Below are 21,216 nucleotides of genomic sequence, written 5' to 3'. Positions count from 1 at the left end.
CTACATGACAACTGGGAGGCAAGACACCAACTTAACTCATCTGCCCAACAGTGTAGTGTCTCTAAAGAATGCGTACATGTTGGCCATTCTCTCAAATAAGAGAAAAGGTAAAATTGTTTATTAATCTTTCCCAAAAACAACCACTAAAACTAAGGTGGTGTTGTTTTTCTTTCCTGCAGGATGGGGCCTGAAAGCCTGGAAAATGTACAAAAATTTCAATCTGAATCAGATGTTCCAGCAAGATTAATATGCCAAATAACATTTAACATATTTCAGGATCTGGCCCATCTGCAAGATTTGGGATTAAGAAAGTATAAATCTACTAAGTATAGTTCAGATGTCTGTGCTCACCTTGGCCTTCTTTCGAAGGAGCCACTTGTCTTCTCCTGAGGATAACTGGCTGAGGTTTCCCATCTGCTTTCCTGGCAAGACCCAGTCAGCTGTATTAAAAGGATGGCAGAAAGTGGCCACTGGGTTCATAGGCTTTTGCTTGCTAGCTCTGTCTTCAGTACCAGGCATTTCCTTGGGACAACCTTCTTTGCATGAGGGTGTGATGAGCCACTCTGACAAAGGGCTGTTCCTTATGACTTGGAAGGAATCAGCAATTCTAGAAGGAGCCACTGCCTTTGACATCTTAGCTTGTTGTGCTGCCTCTTTTCTGGAAGGACAGAGCCACACACTCAGGGAATCTATACACTTCTCAGACTCAGGATTTGGTTCCACAGGCATACCATTTTTGTCTTTTCCTTCTTTCTTCAGAAGCCATTTACACAGAGCTTCCTTCTCACAGTTCTCATCACACACACACTCTGCAAAGCTCGTACAGGGCTCATTGGCTTTGCACACCTCCTCCACTTTATATGGGTCCTGATGATTCTGGACAAGCCAATCCTCATTAATCATGCTGGGAATGGACAAGGGTTTCTTGGCCTCTAAGTGGTCGTTCAGGCACTTCAGATTGCCCAGGTTTTCAATCTCCACACCCTTGGGCTGGTTGCCCCGACAATTGGTACAGGAATCGGGCTTGACAAGCCAATCATTCACACTGTATGGCTCCTGGAACACCTGCAACAGGAGCTTAAACTTCCCACTGTTTTCACAGCTGCCATTCCCAGGCTTCTCCAGCTTATGGGATTCCTGAGGAGTCACCAGCCAATCAGAAAGGTCCATCTCGTCCTGCTCAAGAAGGTCCAGATCTCCAATCTTTTCAATTTCAACAGAGTACGAACTGGTAGTAGAATGGCTATTACACTTCTGGTAAGTTGGTTTTTCGGGAACCTCTTGTTGCTGACTCTGGTGGAGCCAGTTTTCTAAGCCCTTTAGGTTGCCCCAGACTTTACCGAAGAAATTGCAGGCTCTGGCAGAAGTCTACACAAGAAGTATACAGTATTAGTCCATAGAACATTATGGCTGCTTTGGGGTTCAATGATAAGAATTCATTTATTTACACTCCCTAGAGTTTCTAAATTTAAGTATATAAGGCCAAGGGAAGGATTTTCTGTTGGGATATTAAAATACGTACTGAATAACCAACAATTTTCTGCAGTTTTAAAAAAACTTAAAAATACTAAAGACAAGCTTTTGTAGCCTAATTGATAGAAAAGAGGCTGGTAGTTCTACATTCAGCCTTCATAAACAAAGACAAAAATGAACAAAGGATATGATTAGGCAAGTCATCCAAGAAGGCTAATTAACCTAAAAAATATTCAACCTCCATAATCAAACTTCAAAACAAAAGTAAAATTGTTCTTTGTATCAAATTCAGAGGAAAAAAAACTTATAAATGATTGCCACTATTTGAGAAGTTTCAGGGAAAGATACACCCTCAATATTCTGCCAAATATTCTGAATATAAATTGGTATAAACTTCCTAGAAAGCCAAACTGACGATATGTATCAAAAGTCTTAAAGGGTATGCAGAATTATAATCTAGAAATCAATTTCTAGGATTTTACTGCTAAGGAATTAACGTGCACACACTAACTCCTGGCTGTTTAGGGGAACTGTGTTCATACCCAGAAAAACTGGAATTTCAATTATAGCCAATCAATGAAATATTATATAGTATTACAGATTCTATGGAAGAAATTAAATGAAAGAGAAATATATTTATGCTCTACTTAGAAAAAAAATTGCTAGTCAAAACAGGATTTACAGAATCATGTTTATGAAGTTTATGTATGCATACAAAAATGGAAGTATGTAAGTAAGAACATTAGTTAGCTCTGCATGTTGGGGTTCTAGGTTTGTATTTCTTTATAGTTCTCTGTTTTCTAAACTATCTAGAATAAAGAGGCATCACTGGTGTAATAAAGTTGCAAAAATATTTTCAGCCTAATAGCAAAAACTAATGACATAAACTAAAACCATCTACTACTCCATCTACCTCAGAAACAATAAGGCAGCAACATACCTGACTATTCTCCAAGGTCTGCTTTTGGGTGAGCCAGTCCTGGAGGTTGGTGCTGGGTATGTAAGGAGCCTGTCGAACACTGGCAGGTTTGCTTCCAAGGAGCCATTCGCTGAGAGAGACAGCGGTAGTGCTGGATGCTGACTTCTGCTAATTACATAATATTCTGCTGCTTAACAAGGCAATGCCAAATGCCATAGAAAGTTCACCCGTAAAGCAAGAGACCCAAGCTTTCTAATTTCACTGACCCTGCACAATTCACATGACTTCCCTAAGCCTCCATCTTCACAATTATAAAATAAGAAGTATAGCTCATCTCCAGGGTTGCTTTCAACTCAAAACATCTAGCACTCTATATTCACATTGCCTTAAGAATTATGAGAAGGAAAAATAAAAAAATAAAAAAAAAAAAAAAAAAAGAATTATGAGAAGGTTGCCAAAGAGCTACCCCCAGAGAGCTAATGATAATGTCCTATGAGCTAGTTGGTAACAATCACTTTCTCTCTTAATACCCATAAAATCTCTAAATTTCTGACATTCAGTCTCAAAGGGAGTGTTTAATTGCATAAATTAACTCATTCCACTGCTGCCATTTTGCAAAAAAAATAGTAGCAAACAAAACAAACCAAACAAACAAACAAACAAAAACCAAAGTGATTTAGTCAAAACCCAAAAGAGGGAAGCCTGGGTGGCTCAGCGGTTTAGCGCTTGCCTTCGGCCAAGGGCGTGATCCTGGAGTCCCGGGATTGAGTCCCACGTCAGGCTCCCTGCATGGAGCCTGCTTCTCCCTCTGCCTGTGTCTCTGCCCCTCTCTGTCGCTCATTAATAAATAAATAAAATATTTTTTTTAAAAAAACATATAAACCAAGTAATAATTTAGTTACCAAAAACAAAATGACATTTACCTGTTCTGGCAATGGGATATAACCTCTTTTCTCCAGGAAAGACCCAATATTTGATGAATTAGCATGAGCAATAAGATGCTCAGGAATTTGCTATAAAATGAAAGCAAATTAATCATGTTTATTAATGTTATGCTTTCATTCCAAAAAAGTAAAATTGTAATTCCTAAATTTCAAAAATAGCAATGCATTACTATTTTACTAGAATATCCTTTACACTAAATTCAATGCCTACACAAGTAGTTATGAAATCTGAGAATTCTCTACTATATAAATATCATCATAAAAGAGAATTTTTTACCATAACTGGTAGTACTACTGTTTTTAACAAGGCCCAAATCAGATCATGTTTAATTTTTTATCTTAAATACCATTCAACCCATAGACTTTATAAGAACTATGTCAAGGTATCAAGAGAGACAAGATGAATTCAGAAATTATCAGTGAGTCAATACCACATTCCAAGAACTACCAGCCTAATGCTCTATCAGCTTAATCAGAACATGAAATTCTGTAGTTTACCAAATTTTCAAGAAAGCCACTATTCACAGTAAAATATTTTAAGACCATTTGTGAGTCCACAGGTCTGAGAAGTGCACTATGAATTATCTGAGATCAACACTACTCACGATGGTCTTAAGGGATCCAAACGTGGTGATGGCCTGGCGCAGAGCAGTTGTGTCTGCTTCAAACAGTAGGATAGTCGAATCTTCAGGTTTGAGGGTCAAATTGCCCAGTCTGGAGAAAAAATAAACAATATCTGACTACTTTTAAGGAATAACTGTTTTAATCTAAAACAAAAGCCAAATTGTGAATAATCTGAAATGACTGTACTTTTCTAAGGAACTCATCAAAGGTAGAGGACTTCATTATGAACCACCAGGTATAATATTAAGCATATACATAGAGTTAGTATGATCTTATTACTGGAAAACTCAAGTTAAATCCAAGACATACAAGGAGTTACAAAATTGACTTGTTTTTGTTTTTTTTTTTTTTAAAGAATTTTTATTTATTTATTCATAGAGACAGAGAGAGATAGGCAGAGACAGAGGCAGAGGGAGAAGCAGGCTCCACGCAGGGAGCCCGATATGGGACTCGATCCCAAAATTGACTTGTTTTTAAAAATACATCAAAAGTCAAAACAAGTAAAAAATATCTTTACCTCTCCAGGCACACAGACACTTGATTAGCTAGATCTTTGTTTTGGGTGCACTCCAGTTGATGAATAAGACAATTGAACTGGCCCAGTAACTGTAAGAAAAAATGAAACTATCTAGCCACAAGGTTACTAAAAGCACCAAATATATCCAAGTAAACAAACAATACTTGGTACTAAGCTTTTACCTGATCTATATTCATGGTACATTATAGGAAAGACATTCTCTGGAAAACCATACTCAAAACAATTATAGCCTTACAGCCACCTTACCCAGTAGAGCTGTTGGGCCTGCTGCTGAAGTGTCTCCTCTTTAAGCTGATAGATGAGATCTACCTGTTCATACAGCCACACCTCACGGCTTCGGAGGCATTCCAGATGACGGCTTATGCAGCTGTGAATCTGGGCTTTGACCTAGTAAACACATACCTATTAGCTTCACTACTGTTATAAGCCTAAAGAATGGTGAGTTTCTTTTTTTTATTTATTTATTTATTCATGAGAGACAAGAAGAGAGAGAGAGAGGCAGAGACATAGGCAGAGGGAGAAGCAGGCTCCATGCAGGGAGCCCGACGTGGGACTCGATCCGGGGTCTCCAGAATCACACACCCTGGGCTGCAGGCGGCACCAAACCGCTGAGCCACCCGGGCTGCCCTAGAATGGTGAGTTTCTTAAACTTCTGAGGGTCACAAATCCTTTTGATTATCCAATCACATATATGGAACCTCTCTCCAGAAAAATACGTATCATATACTCAAAATTTTGCCTGTAATTTCGGGGTTGCGGGTCCCGGTAGCACACCCATGGAACCACCAAAGGCCCACAGACCCAGTTTAAGAATTTCAGCCACAAAAGCTCTAAATCCTCCTTCCATACCCCATCCATCCAAAGAGGAGCGGGTTTATTTGGGTGGCCTGAAATAATCAAGAAAAAATAAAAGGATATGTAATACTGATCTCCTAAGTTTTTCATATAATTTGAAAACCTATATATAGTCTTACAAATTTGTCAGCGGAGTAAGATAGAAGTATTAACTTAATGGCTAGCTAGCCCTTGTCTCTTTTCTCACTCTATGAATGAGCAAGCCAGTTCCATTAGGCCAATTAAATAAAGAGATGTGCCACTACATGTCAACAGCCAGAAGACCAGTGGGGCAGAGTTTAAGTAAACCTGTAAACTAAATGTTTCTGAAACCAGAAGTAGTGATTCAAAAGAGAACAAATAAAAAAATCCAAAGGAGAGTGCTCATTTCAGCAGCATATATACTAAAAATCCAAAGGACAGAAGTCAAAACACCTATAATTATCCATGAGAATCCTCATGAGAAACTATTTTAAAACAAAATTTTTCTATAATAAAGTTGTATTTCAAAATCATGTAATACTTGGTCTTCCCACTCACCAACAGAATATTAGGCCAAGGGAACAAAGAGATTTCATTTTGACCTGACTCAACAGCTAAAGTGATTTACATTACATGCCACCAACAAAGCCATGCCACAACCAAGTTAAAAGCTGGTAGGGGCCATGATGCAGCACCATCCTTTATGCATCAAGGACACAGCTGAGCAGTAGAATACTCATTCATTTTGTTATTTTTTTATTGATGACAGTGCTTGGCATAGGGACCACAAAGAGGAGCAATTAAAAAATGCATGCTGAACTGAAATCTTTGAGGTGGCACAAGGTTTTCCAGACTCTTCTACCATCTGTTTAATTTCCTTTGGGAATCAAAGGCATCAACATTTCAGGCATACCAAACAAGACATGGGGTGAAACCTGGTTAGCACAGAGAAGCAAAGTCCTTAGCCATGCTCTAACCAGCCCTGTGCTAAAAACCCAGACAAGAGAAGAAAAAAGCGCACATCACACCTCTTGCAAGTTATCTTTAATTTGCTGTTCAGCCCGGAGAACTCCACCAATAGCAAGCTCCAAGTCCCTCCGTGCATCACAACACCTCAAAAGGGGTTCTCTATTACTGGAGCGGCCACTCTGGTCCTGTGAGGTACTCATTCTGCTCACTGTTCCTGTGAGAGGAAAAAAAGAAAAATCTAAATTGCACTGTAATTTCAACCAAAAACCACCTTTCAAACATGCCCCAAATGGTCATTCCAATGAGCTCCCAATTACTAACTTACTTAGATCACTTCCAAAACAGGACCCGGCACATAGTGTACTCTTAATAAATACTGCTTCTTCTTCCCTGCCCACCACTACTGCATTCCTCCATACAATTCTATGCATCTACTTTAGTGATACTTTACATGTAAACAGATTATTCCTAAAAAACAAACAAAAAACCCACTAATTTTCCAGAACTGATAGGGCATATAGCCTCCAGAAAGTTAAAAGAACACTACAGTGTAAGTTTCTGTTTATGAAACACATAAAGTCATAGGGGGCATATGTTCTTGTTTTACAGATTGAGAGGTGAAGACTTAAAAGGTCTAGAAGGATCCATAATCACTCTGAAAAGCAGCTACAAACCGGTAACTTGGTAAACAGTTTAGAACACTGTTTAGATCTAACATTTACCTGGACTGGGCAATGGAAATTTTAAATTATTTTCTCTTTTAGGTAGAACTTTGTTTTTTTAAACTTAGGAAGAATTTAGGAATGGTTTCAGAGCTACGAAGCTCTCAAGAATGTAAATCTAACAAAATAATTTCATAGTATTCTAATATAAGGGAGATGCTCACAGACATTGGTGTGGGAAACTACAAAGTTTTCTAATAATCTTGGGCTTAAAAGAGATAAGAAATAGAAGTGGAAAGAACAGCACACAACCAATGATATACTGAGACTGAGAAGAATGTAAGAAAAACCATGAAACCAAGCTTGATAATAACTGTTGGAAGAGGGACACCTGGGTGGCTCAGTGGTGGAGCATCTGCTTTTGGCTCAGGTCATGATCCTGGAGTCGGAGTCGTGGGATCAAGTTCCATACGGGGCTCCCTGCAAAGAGCCTGCTTCTCCCTCGGCCTGTGTCTCTGTCTCTGTGTATCTCTCATGAATAAATAAAATATTTTTAAAAACACTGGAAGAAGTCTGGTGTCTATCTTGGATAGATCTAGAATCAGAGATGGTTTCTCAACATTTAGAAAAAAAACAGCAATCATGGGATCCCTGGGTGGCGCAGCGGTTTGGCGCCTGCCTTTGGCCCAGGGCGCGATCCTGGAGACCCGGGATCGAATCCCACGTCGGGCTCCCGGTGCATGGAGCCTGCTTCTCCCTCTGCCTATGTCTCTGCCTCTCTCTCTCTGTGACTATCAAAAATAAATAAAAAAAATTAAAAAAAAAAAAAAAACCAGCAATCAATGTAGCTCAGCATGTGTTCACATAGCCCTATGACACCAGAGTTATTTCCTTCTTGGACAGTTTTACTAAACCGGCCATTCAATGCAATCCTGCGGCCACAGTCTATCTGGATGCTCAACACATGATCTGTGACAAGGATATATTCTATCTTTGGGGATAAAGTGAAAATGAGCTAAAAAGAAGTACAACTAAATGGAATCCTAAGATTAGTTTTTACAAACAACTCAAAAAAGTCACAGACTGAAGCCAGTCTGTAAAGTTTTGAGGCATGTTTTCCCTAATTACTCACCTGTTTTCCCTAATTACATGGATAAGAACAGAAAGCAGGTATGACAGTCACAGTTATCAAAGGACTTTGATAAAAACGGATTCTACATACCTGTAAAATGAAAATGTAAATGTTTAAAACCTGAATGGGGGATGACAAAGTGGAAGAGAATAAAGTGTATTTTAAAAGGATGAAGACTGGGGATCCCCGGGTGGCGCAGCGGTTTGGCGCCTGCCTTTGGCCCAGGGCGCGATCCTGGAGACCTGGGATCGAATCCCACATCGGGCTCCCGGTGCATGGAGCCTGCTTCTCCCTCTGCCTATGTCTCTGCCTCTCTCTTTCTCTCTCTGTGACTATCATAAATAAATAAAAAAATTTAAAAAAAAAAATAAAAGGATGAAGACTTAGTTGAAAGTAACCTCTATATGAGTTAGCACTGTGTTGGGTCTGAGAGAAAAATAACACCATTTGCATTTACAACAGTATAGCATTTGTCATAGGACTAACCTGTTCCATGTCTATTAAACTAAATTTGAAATTTCTTTCTGAATAACACACTTTAGAATACACATTTAGAAAAGGAAAAGGGACTTTAAAACCATGAAAAATTACTCCAGAAGGGAAGCTGTTTAGCCTAGATAAGAGAAGTCTCTGGGAGGACATGATTACGACAAGTAACCTATCAAAAGATTTGTTCAGGATCACCCAAAGAGGGTAGAGGAGGATTAACAGGAAACATCTGAGGCAGTATGTGAAAGAACTTCCTATCCGTTCTGGAGGCAACGACCTCCTCTGAGGAGCCAGCTTTTGGCTAAACAGCAGCCTAGCCAGTGTAGTGTGTAGAGTCCCCCAAATGGCTGACTCCTCCTCTGAGAGGACACGAACTCTGGCCTAGACTGCATCTTCAAGCCTAGGTTTACGACCAGACAGCTAGCTAGAAGCTGGAAAGGAATAAAGGCGGTATGATCCTCACCCTCAGAAATAAAATGATGGGAGGAAGAAGCCTAACAGGCTCCACAGTGAGGAACTAGAGATCCTCTAGGAAACTTAAAGATTTGGGAAACTGTAATTTCTGTTATTTTGTTACATCAGTCTGTTTCCCCATAATGACCTCTGGAAAGGAAAGGCCTCCTTAACTAAATTTGATAGGAATCCCCGTGGAAATTTTTCCTAACACATATGTTAACACTTGGTGCACTCTGTAGGGACTTTGAAAAATAACTGTACAACACAAGTGAAGTGTTGCCTTACACTTGAGAGCTGGAGTGTCACCTCATTACCACAAGTTGCTTCACTTTGCACTTAAAAGTTATACGTAAGGCATGTTTAGCTGTCTTTCTAATTATTAACCAACTTTCACCTATGCCAAGTTTCCCATTCTTAAGTCCTCACCATTTGTGTGGCATTCCACAATATCTGGCACAGTGTAAAATGTAATCAATAAAATTAAATTAAAATGCACTTCACAATGTCAAACCCCAGAGCTCTAGATCACACAGGTGGCAAATTCCAATGCATATAAGTGCTGACTGTTATTACTAAATCCCTAAAGTAGGTCTTCTAAACTCAATCACAAGTACTATACAAACTGTCTAACAAGAACAATGGGCAGCCAGGGTGGCTCAGCGGTTTAGTGCCGGCCTTCAGCCCAGGGCGTGATCCTGGAGACCCAGGATGAGTTAGTTCCGTGTGGGGCTTCCTGCATGGAGCCTGTTCCTCCCTCTGCCTGTATCTCTGCCTCTATCTTTCTCTCTCTGTGTCTCTCATGAATAAATAAATAAAATCTTTAAAAAAAAAAAACCTGTCTAACAAGAACAAAATATGGCAAAACTATACAAACTGGGTTTGCTCCTTATCAGCTATGGACAGAAGCAGGATGAGATTTAAGTTACAAAACTCATTTCCCCCCATATTTATCACATTTTCAAATTAAAATAAGTGTTATCCTTCAAAACAGTAATCTTGTTAAGAATAAGGGTCTTTAGAGCCCATCTGTTCAGCCACTAAGAAATCCTTTTTTTTTTTTTTTTTTAAAGACTTTATTTATTCATGAGAGACACACAGAGAGAGGCAGAGACACAGGCAGAGGGAGAAGCAGGCTCCATGCAGGGAGGCTGACGCGGGACTCGATCCCAGGACTCCAGGACCATGCCCTGAGCCAAAGGCAGATGCTTAACCGCTAAGCTACCCTCAACTGCTGAGCTACCCAGGCGTCCCAGAAATCCTGTTTCATTTCTTTATGATCAGTCCCCAGATGCTTGTCTCTGCTGCCTTTGGCTGTGCCCCTTTGCCTCCCTGTGGGGCAGTGGAGGGGCAGTCAGCTTCTCTAGCCTAGATCCCAAGAAAGTAGTTATGCAAATGCTTGCCTTTTTGTACTGCAGTGAGGAGGAAGCCCTCAGAACTAGAATTAAGAATCCACTATAGGAGTGAACTCAAATCACAATGAGGTGAAGCCTGACCTACCTTTATGAAATACCACGTCTAAAGAGACTTGTGGGAGGTAAATAGTTCACACAGCCATTTTCAACAATTTAGCATTTATTTCAGGTTCCAGAGCCAGTGCAGCAAGCATGACAGTTAAGAGGTTACCCTGGAAGCGGGGGTGGGGCGGGGGGCGGGTGAGCAGTGGGGAGGCGTTTAACAAATGGGAGTTCTTCATCTGCCAACATAAAACCCATGGGCTGGTTGCTTACTTCTCTAAGCCTCCACTTCCTCTGGAAAAACGGAGACAATGACAGTAGCTACAAATGGCCACAGAGAAGCTGAAGTGAGACATTATCAGCCTGCCCGCACTTAATCCAACCCCTGCACTCTGCACTTTTTAACACTATTGTTAGGTTTAGTTGAGTTATTGGGACTTTAGGAACCATCACCCCTGGATTAGAGAGAGCAGCACTGAAGCTAGAAAAGGCTTTGAAGTGAAGAGGCCTTGACTCAGAATCATTAGGCCATTTATCAATGCTATGACCTTGGGCCATTTGCCCTTTTAGAACCTAAACCCTAATTCCTAAATCAAGATAATACCCACCTTGCAGATTTAGGGGTAAGGATGTGGTACTTGTTTAACAGATAGTAGTTCCCTATCGAATCTTTCACTATACAATATAGCAAAAGGCAAACCGTTTTTATGGCAAAAACTCAATAGTCTAAACCCTGTACTTACCAAGTATGCACACTATTGTCTGGTTTCTTACCTGTAAAAGTACTGGACCAAATCGGCTCTAATTCCAAAATTCAAATCAATGAAAGACTATTTAAAAATGTCTTTTCCTCTTCATCTTTGTAATCCAAACCACTGCCCCCACCTTCAAAAGAAGACTGCTTAAATGTGCATCTTTTGAGACAAAGTCAAAAGTTTAAATGCTTCTGAAACTTCCCTACCTCTAGGATTCCTGTCCTAAATTTAGGGCAGGAGGAAGAAAGAGGGAGAGATGCATGCACTCCTCAAATAAAGCTCCAGGAAAACCTAGAGCTTTCCCCAAAGAGAAGTTCTATAAACTATATATGCAATCTTTGCATAGTGGTTTACACAAATCTAGTTATGAAATCCAAAGATCATGAAACCAGAATTAAGTAACTAACCACAAATGAAGCTCTATCGTTATCATGTGCTTTAACCATAAAATTTCAAAAAAGCTTTAACCCTCGTGACCCACATAAAACCACAACTTAAAGTACAAAAATTTAGCCATCTCTTTAGTAGACTTTTCTCATTTTATAGATGAAGCCACTAAGGCCCAGACAGTTTAAACCACTCATTTAAAGGGCCACAGCCATAACAGGTTTGAGTTTAGAACTAAGGTTTCTAAGGTCTAGTCCTGGATGCTCTCTGACCAGCTTGTTCTTCCTTTTTTTTAGTGTATTATCACCCACAAATTACTTGTATTTGCCAAGACTACAGTTTGAAATTAACATTCAAAAAAAAAAAATTCCAATGGAGTACTATTGGAATAATTTCCATTAAGATTCTGTGCATTTTCATAGTCCTCGATAAATTAAGACAATTTCTTAGAATTTTCTTCCTTGGATAATGCTAACAAAAGTTAGCATAGTACCCGTGCATGTCAAGACAGTTTCAGAATCATCTAAACACTGCCAAATGCCAGTGCCAAGTATGAAGGACAAGAGCAAGAGTCCTGGATCCTGACCCCACATCTGTATCATAATCACTCAAAGTTCCATTTGTCTGTCTGAATGAAAGCTTAAACCATGTCACCTCTAACTGGGCCTTTCAGGTTTCAGTGTTTTGCCACCTTTCCCACCTGCCCCTTTCTTAAAAAAAAAAAAAAAGTTTTCCACTTCTCAGTTATTTTCCTGGCTTCCAAGTCACTGCCAGAAGCCGATGTTCTAAAAGCAACCCAAAGCATACATCTACGTTCTCTAGATTACTAAATTTTAAATATTGCCAATGTGGTTATCTTTGATGAGACATCTACTAGACTGCACAAATTTTCAGGAAAAAAAAATGATAAAGTAATTAATATTCCACATCACCTTGAGACATTCCTTCACACGTTCTTTATTGTCAAAAAAAAAAGTTTATTTCACAATTCATTAACTCAAACGCTATATATATCTTACCCTAGCCCCAAAACACTTTCAATTCTTCATCAACACAAGTATCTTTGGAATTCAGGACGATTCTCCATAGTTTCCTTCACACCTCGCAATAAAGGCCGATACCTGACACAGGCTACGGGGACAATGAAATCGCGGTGTCGCACTCCAAGACGAGCACTTCAGAGTCTACACGTACCTACCAGCACATCAACTTCCCGAAGCAGTAACTGCAAACCGGCCACAAAATTCCCCACCTAATGCCAAATAAGACTTTTGTAGCTCAAAAGCAACACGATTCGCGCGACCTCCCAGCTTCCCCCGCACCGCGGAAGAGCACCGCCGCTCCGGGGCCGCAGTCCGCAGGGCGCCCGCTCAGCACGCATGCGCCAGCCCGGCCGCAGCGCCCCCTCCCCGCCCAGCGTGGCCCGCCGACCGCAGGCGCCCCTGCTGCGGCCCGGGCTGCCCACTACCTGCAGGCTGGGTCTCCGCCGCACGACCTCCTAGGCGAGCCGAAGGCCGCTTGATCCCCAACTGGGCTGGCGAAGGTCCCCGAGCCCACGCGCCGCACGGCCCCGGCGGCCGGGAGCGCGCACGTCGGCGGCGGGCGCCCGGGAGGTTCCGCCCACTCGGGCCCTCCCCGCAGGAGCGCCTGCCCCGCCCGGCCGCCTGCCGACGCCAGCGCAGCCCGCAGGAGCTAGGGCGCCCCTCCAGCCTCGCCTCGGCCCTTCTCCAGCTCTCAGCCTGTATCCACCCTGTTCCGCGCCCCCAGTCGTCCAGGCGTCTACGCCTTCAGGGTTTTGCTGCCTGTCACTGCAGAGAAACGACAACGTGGTCTTCGGAAGGCTTACCGCGCTACTCCGGGACGTCCCTGCCGGGTACTTTATGCCTCCTGAGGTCACCAGTCAGCCCCGCGGGCGTTCAGCCCTCGCCTCTTGTTCCAAGTGTCCGTTATTACTGTCTCCAACTCAATGAGAATCACATGACTTCTATGTGAAATGTTTAGGGCAGTACCTGCCATATACAGTATTCCTATCTGATTATCGTGCTCATCGTACAGTACATTTAGTTTGGTGCCCTTTTCTGCAAAATCACCCTTATTGCCTGCATATCCAATCAGGCCAGCAGACAAAATCTAGACAGCACTAGTCATTGCCTTTCAATCAATTTTATTAATGTAAAATACTTGCTCTTGTCTATTCACAAACTATTTTTGTAAATAGTAAGAGTAAAGCAAAACCACACAACAAAAAGCAAAAGACACTCCAGGCCATCACCTCCAATTAAGCATCCCTCAGATTTCAGATGAATAGTCTGATCTATGCTGCACAAGGTTTCTGGGATCCCATTTCAGATAGTCATTACCAAACATTTCAGACAGTCACTACCAAAAGTTATGAGAAAACAATTTCTTCTCTATTGGATAACACATTTTGTAAAGATTTAAAAAAAAAAAAAAAAAAAAAACACAGGACAGCCCGGGTGGCTCAGTGGTTTAGCGCCGCCTTTGGCCCAGGGCATCATCCTGGAGTCCTGGGATCCAGTCCCTGCATGGAGTCTGCTTCTCCTTCTGCCTGTATCTCTGCCTCTCTCTGTGTCTCTCATGAATAAAAAATATATATATATTAAAAAACCAACCAACAAACAAACAGGGGCTCCTGGGTGGCTTAGTCAGTTAAGCCTGCCTTCTGCTCATGCCATGATCTCAGGGTCCTGGGATGGAGTCCCTCATTGGGCTCCCTGCTAGGCAGAAAGCCTGCTTCTCCCTCTCCACCCTGACCGTGCTCTCTCTTGCTATCTCTGTCTCTCTCAAATAAATAAAATCTAAAAAAAAAAAAAAAAAAAAAAAGACATACTTCTAAATGATGGAAGTTTAAATTTTGTGGACTTTTGTACTTTAAATGGCTAGAAAAGAGGAATTTTCAGTCTAGTAAAACATAACTGATGTCAAGAAGAACTTTCATCTTTAGGTGCCCCTACAAAATACCCACAATGTAAATAAATACAATAGAAACTGTGTTGACCATCACCTACATAACCAATTGTCTCTACGCCCTCTCTAAAAGATCCTGACCAACACCTCCACACACTAAATAATCCAGCTCTCCCTCACTTGAATTCCTGAGTTACTGAGAGTCAGTGTTTGTTCTATCAGCTTATTCCAGCTGTAGTTGTCACTACAATGATGTGATTTATTCCAAATTACATAAAGACTGGAGGAAAAAATAATAAAAATCTAGAAGAATTCTACATTCAAACCACTTTGCAGGCTCCTCTTTTCTCCCTTAGGTTTCATTATTTGCCCTTATATCTCTATGTTTACATTCTAAGGGTGATTTTACCTCTCTTCTGCTTCAAGATTTCTATGCTGTCTCAGAACGAGAACCATCCACTCCTAGTAGGTCATCTCATCTAAAGAGGATGTAAACTCCCCACTTGCCTATAGGATAAAGTCCAAATTTCTTATAAAAGGAATAAAGTTCTCTATTTTCTCACTCCAACATGATTTTCCTGCCATCTCCTCAGAGCAGCCCCCACACTGTAACCTGCTACACAGCTCTTCCATTCACAGCCTAGGCTGGTTTACCTGTCCAGCTTGGCTCTCCCAGTTCTCGCCGTCAGCAATACCAGTTCCCTTCTCCTTACCTGTCCACTTTTCTAACTATGCTCAAGTCACCACCACTATGAAGACTTTCTGGCCAAGCACCTTTCTCCTCAATAGTTTTGGCCAACAGAGTTTGCTGCTCCTTCCTCTGGACCCACTCTAATCTATACAGGTTTCCAGCGTGAGACCTGTAACATGTTACTCTAATTACACAGTACATGTCTGCCTCCTTAGCTTGAGATTCTCAAGAGAAGGTACAATGACTTATTTGGCTTTGTATACTCTAATGCTGAACAGAGTCTGGTAAGGGTATTTTGGCTTACCAAACCCCTTCACACTCTACGTGGTCTATTGAATTGACAAAGAATGGTGTCCCTAAAGTTGTGCAATGCTGTAACCTTAAATTCAACAGAGACTTAATGTGTATGTTTGAGAAATGAATAAATGATAAACAGACGTTCAAGTTCAGACTAGCCACGATAAGAATAGTATAGTTCTTCTTTAAACATAGATAATCAACTTGATGTCACAGTAAGGCCTGCATTCAGGATGGCTTTTCAGAGGTGGAAATGTTTCTAGTGTTACTATTTTTAGTTTTCTTTCAAACAAGACAAAACTGGCAAGGGTACTGCCACTGAAACCATGATCCCAGGACAGGCACTGAGACAAAGCATCTTTCCTCAGGCAGACCCGTCAAAGTTTAGCTATGCAGATTCACAAACATCAGGAAGTCTGTAAGTTAAAGAGGAAATATTAACTTATCTACAGCCAACTCAGGATTTTTTTTACTTCAGATTTGCAGTACCACAGAAATTCTAGCTGACATCACAAAAGATTGGTAGGCTTTCAGAACTGGGACTCTGTCCTATTTTCAACTTGAAACTTCTGGTCATAATACAGTAAATGATAGAAAACATACTACTTATCTACCATCCCAGTGATAATACTATTTTAGAGGATCCCTGGGTGGCTTAGTGGTTTAGCGCCTGCCTTCGGCCCAGGGCGTGATCCTGGAGTCCCAGGATCGAGTCCCACATTGGGCTCCCTGCATGGAACCTGCTTCTCCCTCTGCCTGTGTCTCTGCCTCTCTCTCTCTCTCTCTCTCTCTCTCTCTCTGTGCCTCTCATGAATAAATAAATAAAATCTTTTTAAAAAAATACTATTTTATCTCTGATTTTATAGCAAGTATCTTACGGTTTTTCCCATAGGAAGTGAACAAGTCATATAATATTATCCCTTCTCTAAAGCCTGGGGTACTAGCAATAATGCTAAAATTAAAATCAAATATACCTTAGATTATGTTCTTATGAAATCAGTAATTGTCTTAGTATTAAAAGACTTAACTTCTTATCTATGATCAAACTGACAATCAAAAACTTTTTAACCTATTATTCATTCCTACACTGAACCAAATTGTCACATTTGTAGAGCACTGTAGGAAAGGCTGGATAAGAGGAATAGTGAGGCTCAAAAGGGTTCCCAAACAGTTTTCCAGCACCAGAGGAACATCTTGATTCCACTGAATAATTAAGCCAGGTAAAATCAGGGAGGATGACTTGGGATAAGTATGGTTAACAGAATTAGACTGAATCATTCACATCAGGAGCAAAAAGAGCACCCTCAAAATGACTATTTTATGGGTGCCTGGGTGGCTCAGTCAGTTAAGCATCTGCCTTCAGGTCAGGTCATGATCCCAGGGTCCTGGGATGGAGCCCCATGTCTTTGGGCTCAGCAGGAAGCCTGCTTCTTCCTCTCCCTCTGCCCCTCCCCCGCTGCTTGTGCTCCTATTCTCTCTGTCAAATAAATAAATAAAATCTTTTTTTAAAAAAAAGGTGAAACATTGTTCAAAAAAATAACTATTTTATTCACTTGCCCGTGAATCTACCTAATTCAAAGAGGGTGAATACCATGTCGGGCCCTGAGGTATTGTAGGCTAGGTGGGATATTTATAAGTTATGATTGAATGTTATAATTTAATAAGCAAAGACAAGCTGAGAACTATATGGCAGCTCCTCCGACAAGCATACTATTTAAAAACACTATTTAAAGCTACTCACCAGAAGAAAAGTACTCAACTTTGCCCCCATATGAGCCTAGGCCACTCAACTTGTCTGTGTGCTATATGTTGAAACAAAGTATCAAGACATATCCATAATGAAAACAAAGCCAAAAGGAAAGTTGTGGACAAGTCTTTATTCTCTGAGGCTCAATATACTTCTTTTGAAAAAGTCCAAGATTGATAGTCTTTTAATTTATTATTTTAATTCTAGTATAGTTAACATATGGTGTTATGTTAGTTTCCAGTGTACAATATGATTTAACAATTCCATATATTACCTAGTGCTCATTGTGATAAGTATACTCTTAGTCTCCCAAAGATTAATATATGTAAAGCACTGAGAATAATTCCTGACACATAGTAAGAGCTATATCCCCCATTATCCAAAAGTAGAGCACTTCTATGAGGATTTCTGATTACCTGACGATCTATCTTTCTAACAGATGCACAAAATACATTAAGATAAAGCACTAATCCTCAGAAACACAGTTCAAAGCTATGGTGGCTTGATGTTGAGATGCTAAGTGTAGCTTCCAGGGAAGGAGCTTGGTGGAGCCACTCTAGCTGCTGGGGTGCATAATGCCTCTAATAATGACTCACTGCAAAACAAATGCTGAACACCACTTTTGCTTTTTGCCCTTTTTTGTAAAAGTAAAAATCCTCTTTGGAAACAGATACAAATGCAGGTCTTTCATAAAAGTAAAGTGACGTAACAAAAGCTTTAAAAAAGCAGGAGAGGGGGCGTTTGGGTGGCTCAGTTGGTTAAGCATCTGCCTTTGGCTCAGGTCATGATCCCAGGGTCCTGGGATGGAGCCTCATGTCAAGCTCCCTCCTCAGTGGGGAGCCTCCTTCTTCCTCTCCCTCTGCTGCTCCCCCTGCTGGTGCTCACTCTCTCTCTCTCTCTCTCTCTCTCAAAGAAATAAATTAAATCTTAAAAAAAAAAAAAAAAAAGCAGTGGATACATGTAGCTATTTTTACTACTTTTGGTCAGAGAATGGGTACAATAATAAAGGAAGACATTTTATTACGTAGCTCATCAATTTAATAAGTCACCATTATCTCTCCCAGTTTCATGACTGCTGCCCACTCCTCCCTCCTCACCTACTCTTTCTTCTCTTTGCTCGCTCAGTTCAGTCACAATTGTCTCCTTGTGGCTCCTACAGCATTCCAAGGATGCTTCTACCTCAGGGCCCTTGCACTCTCCTCCAGATATGCTTATGCCCACTTGTTCACTTGCTTAGAGTGTCTTTTCAGTGAAGCCATTCCTCACAATCCTATACAAAATAAATCTTCCTTCCACAAACTCCCCCTTAATATATTTTATTTTTCTCCATAGCACTTATCACCATCTGACATGTAGAAACCATTTATTTTCTGAACCCACTTCAGAAAACACACTAGAAGGTAAGTTCCCCCAGAGGAAGGAACTTTGTCATTTTGTTCACTGTTATATAGTAGATGTTCCATAAATATTTGTTGAATGAATTCAACAAATATTTAATGTATCTATGTGCCAAGGGCTTTTTTTTTTTTACACATTATTTCATTTTCGTCTCCCAAAAATTTAAAGATTTAATTTATTTGTTCATGAGAGACACACAGAGAGAGGTAGAGACATAGGCAGACGAAGAAGCAGGCTCCCCATGGGGAGCCTGATATGATACTTGATCCCAGGACCCCAGGATCACCACCTGAGCCAAAGGCAGATGCTCAACCACTGAGCCACCCAGGTGCCCCCAAACACTGATTTTTTTTTAAAGATTTTATTTATTGGGCAGCCCTGGTGGCACAGCAGTTTAGCGCCGCCTGCAGCCCGGGGTGTGATCCTGGAGACCTGGGATTGAGTCCCACATCGGGCTTCCTGCATGGAGCCTGCTTCTTCCTCTGCCTGTGTCTCTGCCTCTCTCTCTCTCTCTGAATGAATGAATGAATGAATGAATGAATGAATGAATAAATAAATAAATAAATAAATAAATCTTAAAAAAAAAAAAGATTTTATTTATTTATGAGAGTGCGTGCACACAGAGGCAGAGGAAGAAGCAGACTCCTTGCTAAGCAGGGAGCCCAATGCAGGGCTAGATCCCAGGACCCTGAGATGATGAGTCGAAAGATAACCTGAGCTGAAGGCAGATGCTTAACCAACTGAGCCACCCAGGCGTTCCCCCCGCCCACCCCACCTCAAACATTTAAAGTACATATTATCACCACAATTTAAAAAATAAAGAACCTAACGCCTGATGAAGTTAAATATATATTACCTATAATCACAGGCTTCCAAGTAGCGGGGTCAAGATTTAATCCCAGGTCTGAGTCTAAAGTCCTTAGCCACATAATGTATGTTAAAGGGATCACTTGGGTACTAAGATTTTACGTATTCATTCAACAAATATTTATACAGTTCCTATGCTGACACATACTTATGATAGTCCCTGAGGGCACAACAATGAATTGCTACCTAGAGAATCTGTGCCATTGATTCACCAAAAATTTAGCAGAAAATAGTAATTCTTTGAAATACGACATTGAGAGTCAAAAATCCATCAGCAGCAATGACTGGCTCTCAATGTTTTCCAGTGTGCTAACCCTTACTCTAGTAGGGAAATTATTATGAAACAGTAGCCAAGAGGCTTTCAGATGGGTGTAGGGATGTATAAGAATATCCTGCAGTTTTCTAAAGCCCCCCCCCCTCCCCTGGGTTCCTGAAATTCTGGCACAGCTAAGCTGATCTAAAAAAAAATGGGGTGAGGGGGGCAGGTCCTATGTAATTCTAAAATAAGATATTTTCTCCCCCTCTGAGAATCACATTTTCCTCCCCTTACATAGCTCACCATGCTTTGCCACTTCTGAAATGCCTGTTTGGCCAACACTAAGAATGTAATTGTAGAGGTTTATTTAGACACAAAATATCATGAAACTTTAGACCCTGTAGGATTTTCCCTAGAGACCCAAGGCTAAAAGTCCCATAGAAAAGGGGAAGGAGAAATAAAATGCAAGGAATATTACTGGGCTAGAGCTTACATGTATTATCTCACTTATCTTAACAAACAGGCAAGCTAGCAAACATTCCAAAGAGCAAACCAAGTAACTTCCCTGAGCCTCACGGTACATTCACCACACCCACCTCCACGGTAGCATCTGGGTAAGTTCCTCAAAGGTCCGATAGTCTTTACAGCTCAGAAATGTCACGCTAGGACCCCAGTACAGAGACGAGCCAATTATGGTTACCGGTCTCATCCTCACCCCGGGAGGTAATCCAAGAGTCCTTACAACCACATTTCCAAATTAACAAATGGGCGGTGGAAAACTAAATCTGTCCAAGAGAGTTACCCTGATTAGAAAACACTGGAAAATGGTATGGGGGGCGGGGGCTGCTTTTTCAATCCGACAGACTGCGGCTCGGAGCGCTGTCATTCTCGACCGCATCGTCCCATGTTGTAAGACTGTTCTATTACTGTTGCCCCCTCACGGGAATTTACCTTCACAAGAGTAAGGGCTGTGCCCACTGATTCTCATCGCCGTAGCCTCAACACCCGAACACACGGGCACTGAGTAAATAACCGATCGTGGCATGGATGAACGAGGAACGAGCAACCCTCGCTCTTGCGGGTAAAGGGAGAGATGGAGCCAGATCAAGGATCGCGGGGAGCACGACCGCACACGGCAGGTGACGCTGGGTTGGCATACGGGGGCCGAAAACACGATTTTCCTCGCGTTTTCACCCAACAGCTGGGAACAGATACACGCTGGGCCCGTTCTGGGAAAGGAAGCCTCCTCGCCCCCCGAGGCCCTGGCGACAAGCAAGACCCTGCAGCTGTCACTCCCGGCGTCGGGAGGAGGCGGAGCGCCGAGGGCCGCGGACAGGACCGGCCCAGGCGGCCAGCAGCCAAGAGAGGGTCACCCCCGGGCCGGACAGGTCGAGGCAGAGGCCGGCGGGAAGGG

The 21,216-nt window shown here is 41.6% G+C and overlaps 1 protein-coding gene across 6 annotated transcripts in view; it reads right to left on the bottom strand.

The window, feature by feature from the left end:
• The window catches only part of NCOA4 (nuclear receptor coactivator 4), a 62,639-nt gene that overhangs the window by 2,342 nt on the left and 39,081 nt on the right, over positions 1–21,216 (bottom strand). For 2 of the 6 annotated variants that reach the window (XM_041742546.1, XM_041742542.1), the window contains exons 2-8: positions 6,343–6,497; positions 4,745–4,885; positions 4,478–4,566; positions 3,942–4,050; positions 3,316–3,405; positions 2,414–2,560; positions 352–1,368 (exon numbers count right to left, since the gene is read on the bottom strand). In XM_041742546.1, the coding sequence (XP_041598480.1) occupies positions 352–1,368; positions 2,414–2,560; positions 3,316–3,405; positions 3,942–4,050; positions 4,478–4,566; positions 4,745–4,885; positions 6,343–6,483 (1,734 nt within the window). In that variant the 5' untranslated portion in view covers positions 6,484–6,497. Of the gene's footprint in view, positions 1–351; positions 1,369–2,413; positions 2,561–3,315; positions 3,406–3,941; positions 4,051–4,477; positions 4,567–4,744; positions 4,886–6,342; positions 6,498–12,812; positions 12,953–13,086; positions 13,235–21,216 lie in introns of those variants that run through there. The other 4 variants (XM_041742543.1, XM_041742547.1, XM_041742545.1 and 1 more) reach the window with 4 other exon arrangements.

Source organism: Vulpes lagopus, chromosome 2 (assembly GCF_018345385.1).
Source record: "Vulpes lagopus strain Blue_001 chromosome 2, ASM1834538v1, whole genome shotgun sequence".
NCBI classification, from domain to species: Eukaryota; Metazoa; Chordata; class Mammalia; order Carnivora; family Canidae; genus Vulpes; species Vulpes lagopus.
Note: the sequence above shows the minus strand (reverse complement) of the source record. Positions and strands in the feature narration are given on the sequence as shown.